This window comes from Echiichthys vipera, assembly GCF_963691815.1.
Source record: "Echiichthys vipera genome assembly, chromosome: X".
Lineage (NCBI taxonomy): Eukaryota > Metazoa > Chordata > Actinopteri > Perciformes > Trachinidae > Echiichthys > Echiichthys vipera.
Window position 1 is genome coordinate 47,961,281 of NC_139825.1, and position 5,542 is coordinate 47,966,822.

A 5,542-nucleotide genomic window follows, 5' to 3' on the forward strand; every position below is an offset into this window, starting at 1 on the left:
ACAGGAGGTCGACCTCAGCACAACGTTGGACGAGTTACGTCACAGGAGGTCGACCTCAGCACAACGTTGGACGAGTTACGTCACAGGAGGTCGACCTCAGCACAACGTTGGACGAGTTACGTCACAGGAGGTCGACCTCAGCACAACGTTGGACGAGTTACGTCACAGGAGGTCGACCTCAGCACAACGTTGGACGAGTTACGTCACAGGAGGTCGACCTCAGCACAACGTAGGACGAGTTACGTCACAGGAGGTCGTCCTCAGCACAACGTTGGACGAGTTACGTCACAGGAGGTCGACCTCAGCACAACGTTGGACGAGTTACGTCACAGGAGGTCGACCTCAGCACAACGTTGGACGAGTTACGTCACAGGAGGTCGACCTCAGCACAACGTTGGACGAGTTACGTCACAGGAGGTCGACCTCAGCACAACGTTGGACGAGTTACGTCACAGGAGGTCGACCTCAGCACAACGTTGGACGAGTTACGTCACAGGAGGTCGACCTCAGCACAACGTTGGACGAGTTACGTCACAGGAGGTCGACCTCAGCACAACGTTGGACGAGTTACGTCACAGGAGGTCGACCTCAGCGCAACGTTGGACGAGTTACGTCACAGGAGGTCGACCTCAGCACAACGCCGGACGAGTTACATCACAGGAGGTCGACCTCAGCACAACGTTGGACGAGTTACGTCACAGGAGGTCGACCTCAGCACAACGTTGGACGAGTTACGTCACAGGAGGTCGACCTCAGCACAACGTTGGACGAGTTACGTCACAGGAGGTCGACCTCAGCACAACGTTGGACGAGTTACGTCACAGGAGGTCGACCTCAGCACAACGTTGGACGAGTTACGTCACAGGAGGTCGACCTCAGCGCAACGTTGGACGAGTTACGTCACAGGAGGTCGACCTCAGCACAACGTTGGACGAGTTACGTCACAGGAGGTCGACCTCAGCACAACGTTGGACGAGTTACGTCACAGGAGGTCGACCTCAGCACAACGTTGGACGAGTTACGTCACAGGAGGTCGACCTCAGCACAACGTTGGACGAGTTACGTCACAGGAGGTCGACCTCAGCACAACGTTGGACGAGTTACATCACAGGAGGTCGACCTCAGCACAACGTTGGACGAGTTACGTCACAGGAGGTCGACCTCAGCACAACGTTGGACGAGTTACGTCACAGGAGGTCGACCTCAGCACAACGTTGGACGAGTTACGTCACAGGAGGTCGACCTCAGCACAACGTTGGACGAGTTACGTCACAGGAGGTCGACCTCAGCACAACGTTGGACGAGTTACGTCACAGGAGGTCGACCTCAGCGCAACGTTGGACGAGTTACGTCACAGGAGGTCGACCTCAGCACAACGTTGGACGAGTTACGTCACAGGAGGTCGACCTCAGCACAACGTTGGACGAGTTACGTCACAGGAGGTCGACCTCAGCACAACGTTGGACGAGTTACGTCACAGGAGGTCGACCTCAGCACAACGTTGGACGAGTTACGTCACAGGAGGTCGACCTCAGCACAACGTTGGACGAGTTACGTCACAGGAGGTCGACCTCAGCACAACGTTGGACGAGTTACGTCACAGGAAAATGACAAAAAACAACAAACAAAACTAATTTATCACAAGAGATCAAACTCCTTTTATTTAATCTCTTTTTTAAAACTCTTTTAAACAGTTTTTTTACCTTTTTTAATTATTTTTTACTGATTTTTTTACTATATTTTACTGTTTTTTACTTTTTTAAACTGTTTAAACTCGTTTTAATTATTTTTTACTATTTTTAACACTTTTAACTATTTTTTACTCTTTTTAAATCTTTTTTTTTATTTTTTTACAATTTTTAAGTCTTTTTTTATTCGTTTACTATATTTTGAACAGTTTTTTACTCTTTTTTTTTTTTTTTACTATTTTAACTCTTTTTAAACTCTTTTATTTATTTATTTATTTATTTTTTTACTGTTTTTAACTCTTTTTAAACTCTTTTATTTATTTATTTATTTATTTTTTTACTGTTTTTAAACTCTTTTTAAGTCTTAAATCTCTGAAATGACAGAAAAAGGCCAAGAAAAAACCCTAAAACAGCTGATTCCAGATCCTTAAATGTTACGATTTGTTTAGTTTTTGTTGTAAAATATCAAAATAAAGTGAATATATTTTAATGCGGACTGTCCGTGGAACAAAACAAGCTGCTAATTACCATTATTATTAAAAAGTTTTGGGGCTTTTTGGCTTTTTTTCTGTAAATACATTAAGAAAATAACCAATGGATGAGCTGAGAATGAAAATAATGAACTTAAATATTATTTTTAGACTTAAATTACACAAACTGGAGCCAGACTGATATTTCTGTCTGTTCATATTATTTTATTATTTTAATTATAAACAGTATATTAATGTTAAATATTGTTTATTTGACTCAAAACAAACAAACACATCTAGGACGTGTGTTTTTATTTCTACCAAACGTTTCTGTGCGAATGTTTTTACTGAATAAAGAAACAATTATAAATAAAGTTTAGTTTAATAAAGTTTTCTGTTCGGTACCTTTGGTGTAAACGAACAAAGTCCAGCAGAACTTGAACACGTCGCTGATGTGACACGGCAACCGCCTGCAGGACCAAAGACACACTGTTAGACGCGTGTGTGTGTGTGGACGTGTGTGTGTGTCTGTGTGAGTGTGTGTCTGAGTCTGTGTGTGTGTGTGTTTGAGTCTGTGTGTGTGAGAGTGTGAGAGTCTGTCTGTGTGTGTGTGTGTGTGTGAGTGTCTGTGTGTGTGGGTGTGTGTGTGTGTGTGTGTGTGAGAGTCTGTGTGTGTGTGTGTGTGTTTCTGTGTGTGAGAGTCTGTGTGTGTATGTGTGTGTGAGAGTCTGTGTGTGTATGTGTGCGCGTGTGTGTGTGTGTGTCTTAGTCCGTGTGAGTCTGTGTGTGTATGTGTGCGTGTTTCTGTGTGTATCTGTGCGTTTGCGTGTCTGTGCATGTGTGTCTGTGTTTCTGTGTGTGTCTGTGCATGTGTGTGTGAGTCTGTGTGTGTATGTGCATTTGTGTGCATGTGTGTCTGCGTGTGTGTGTGTGTGTGTGTGTGTGCGTGCCTGTGCTTCCTGCTGCGTGGTTGCCGTGGCGGCTCGCCTCCCTGCGGGTTCTGAAACATGTCCATGAAAATGGGCTCGAACTTGCGGAAGATCACCGTGGAAACCTCAAAGTTGCGCTCCAGACGGTCGACGCAGAGACGGAAATCCTGCGACAGGTTGGACATGTCGGCCCACTTCCTCATCTTAGAGAAGAACTGGATCAGACTGGAGACGCATTTAAAGCCTCGTTATTATCTTTAAGGTCACGAGACGCCGTCTTTTATCACGTGTGAAATAAAAAGGGGGCGGGGCACTGACCTGAGTTTGGCGGTGCGGAGGATCCTGGTGAGGGAGACGCAGTTTCCTTCCATCAGGCCTTTGCCGACCGTGGGCGTGGACCCTTTCCTGCAGGCGGCGTACAGTGAGCAGGCCAACCAGTGGACCACCTCCCCCTGCACGGACACGGCAACACGAGCACGGCAACACGGTTACACAACGTTTTATTTAATCTGAAGCTCGAGCGACTCAGGAACAAACACGTGACGGTTCAGAAACGCGTATAAAAGTGCAGCTGAGGACGTTCTTAGAGGCTCCGCACGTCCGCACAGAACCAGAGTCTCATCCAGGCAACAAGGGACCGCACCTACAGAGTGTTGTTGTTGTTTACCTCCACTGTGTAGGTGTTATTATTAGGGCTATGACTTTTACAGAAAAAAATAACGCAATAAAAAAAACAACTTAATTAATCACAGAAAACAAAATTTACACTAAAATGTACTTTCAGAGTGTAGGTGTTGTTGTTATTGACCTCCAGTACTTGTGTTGTTGTTGTTGTTTACCTCCAGAGTGTAGGTGTTGGTATTGACTTCCAGTATTCATGTGTTGTTGTTATTGACCTCCAGTACTTGTGTTATTGTTGTTATTTACCCCCAGGGTGTAGGTGTTGTTATTAGCCTCCAATACTTGTGTGTTGTTGTTGTTGTTATTGACCTCCGGTACTTGTGTGGTGTTGTTGTTGTTTACCTCCGGTACTTGTGTGGTGTTGTTGTTGTTGTTGTTTACCTCCAGGATGTAGGTGTTATTAACTACTTGTGTGTTGTTATTGTTGTTGTTTGCCTCCAGGGTGTAGGTGTTGTTATTAACTACTTGTGTGTTGTTGTTGTTATTGACCTCCAGGGTGTAGGTGTTGTTATTAACTACTTGTGTGTTGTTATTGTTGTTGTTTACCCCCAGGGTGTAGGTGTTGTTATTAACTACTTGTGTGTTGTTGTTTACCCCCAGGGTGTAGGTGTTGTTATTAACTACTTGTGTGTTGTTGTTATTGTTGTTGTTTACCTCCAGGGTGTAGGTGTTATTAACTACTTCCATGTTGTTGTTGTTGTTTACCTCAAGGGTGTAGGTGTATGTGTTGTTATTAACCTCCAGTACTTGTGTGTTATTGTTGTTGTTTACCTCCAGGGTGTAGGTGTTATTAACTACTTGTGTGTTGTTGTTTACCTCCAGGGTGTAGGTGTTATTAACTACTTGTGTGTTGTTGTTTACCTCCAGGGTGTAGGTGTTGTTATTAACTTCCAGTACTTGTGCTATTGTTGTTTACCTCCAGGGTGTAGGTGTTGTTATTAACCTCCAGTACTTGTGTTATTGTTGTTGTTTACCTCCAGGGTGTAGGTGTTGTTATTAACTACTTGTGTGTTGTTGTTGTTGTTTACCTCCAGGGTGTAGGTGTTGTTATTAACCTCCAGTACTTGTGCTATTGTTGTTTACCTCCAGGGTGTAGGTGTTGTTATTAACCTCCAGTACTTGTGTTATTGTTGTTGTTTACCTCCAGGGTGTAGGTGTTCCAGATGGCAGTGAAGGTCTCCAGGGTCTCGGTGGCCGTCTGCTCGTCCATGTTCAGCTCCTGACACAGCCTCTCCAGACTCCTCCGGACCGAGCTTTCCTCCATCCTCCCGGACTCAGAGTCAGGCGACTCTTCGCCCCGCATTCCCCGAACAAACGTGCCGCTTCAACAAGTTTAAATCCCCGAGAGTTTTATTTATAAACACTAAAACAACAACAGCTTCTTATGTCTATGCTTCTCCCGATGAACCACAAGGAACACTTCCGCTACACATCCCCCACAATGTAGAGCGTTGGCGCGAAAACCGCTGGGCAGCGACCAATCAGAGGCGAGGGGAGCGTGGGTCCACGAGAGCTGCTCGACCAATCCCCTTCTCCTGCTCCTTCACGTGCTCCTCCCAGGCTCCTCCCAGCCAGCCAACCGTAACTGAGCAACCCTCTCTCCTGCTACTTTTTTTATTTAAAAGAAACATAAACATTTACTTAAACGTTTAGTTCATGTTCTAAAGTTATGTATACATTACCAAAAAATGTTTTTAAATGTAGAAATAATAATAACATAAATGAAAACGTAAAAAGACAGTAAAACATAGAAAAGGTGACGAAAAATAACAAA

General features: G+C 44.7%; 1 protein-coding gene across 1 annotated transcript in view; it reads right to left on the reverse strand.

The window, feature by feature from the left end:
• Window positions 1-5,163, reverse strand: part of rbl1 (retinoblastoma-like 1 (p107)) — a 23,313-nt gene extending 18,150 nt beyond the window's left edge. The window contains exons 1-4 of the mRNA XM_083939715.1: window positions 4,910-5,163; window positions 3,406-3,539; window positions 3,109-3,312; window positions 2,564-2,628 (exon numbers count right to left, since the gene is read on the reverse strand). Coding sequence (XP_083795841.1) covers window positions 2,564-2,628; window positions 3,109-3,312; window positions 3,406-3,539; window positions 4,910-5,071 — 565 coding nt within the window. The 5' untranslated portion in view covers window positions 5,072-5,163. The remainder of the gene's footprint in view (window positions 1-2,563; window positions 2,629-3,108; window positions 3,313-3,405; window positions 3,540-4,909) is intronic.
• Between the last annotated feature and the right edge of the window lie 379 nt (window positions 5,164-5,542).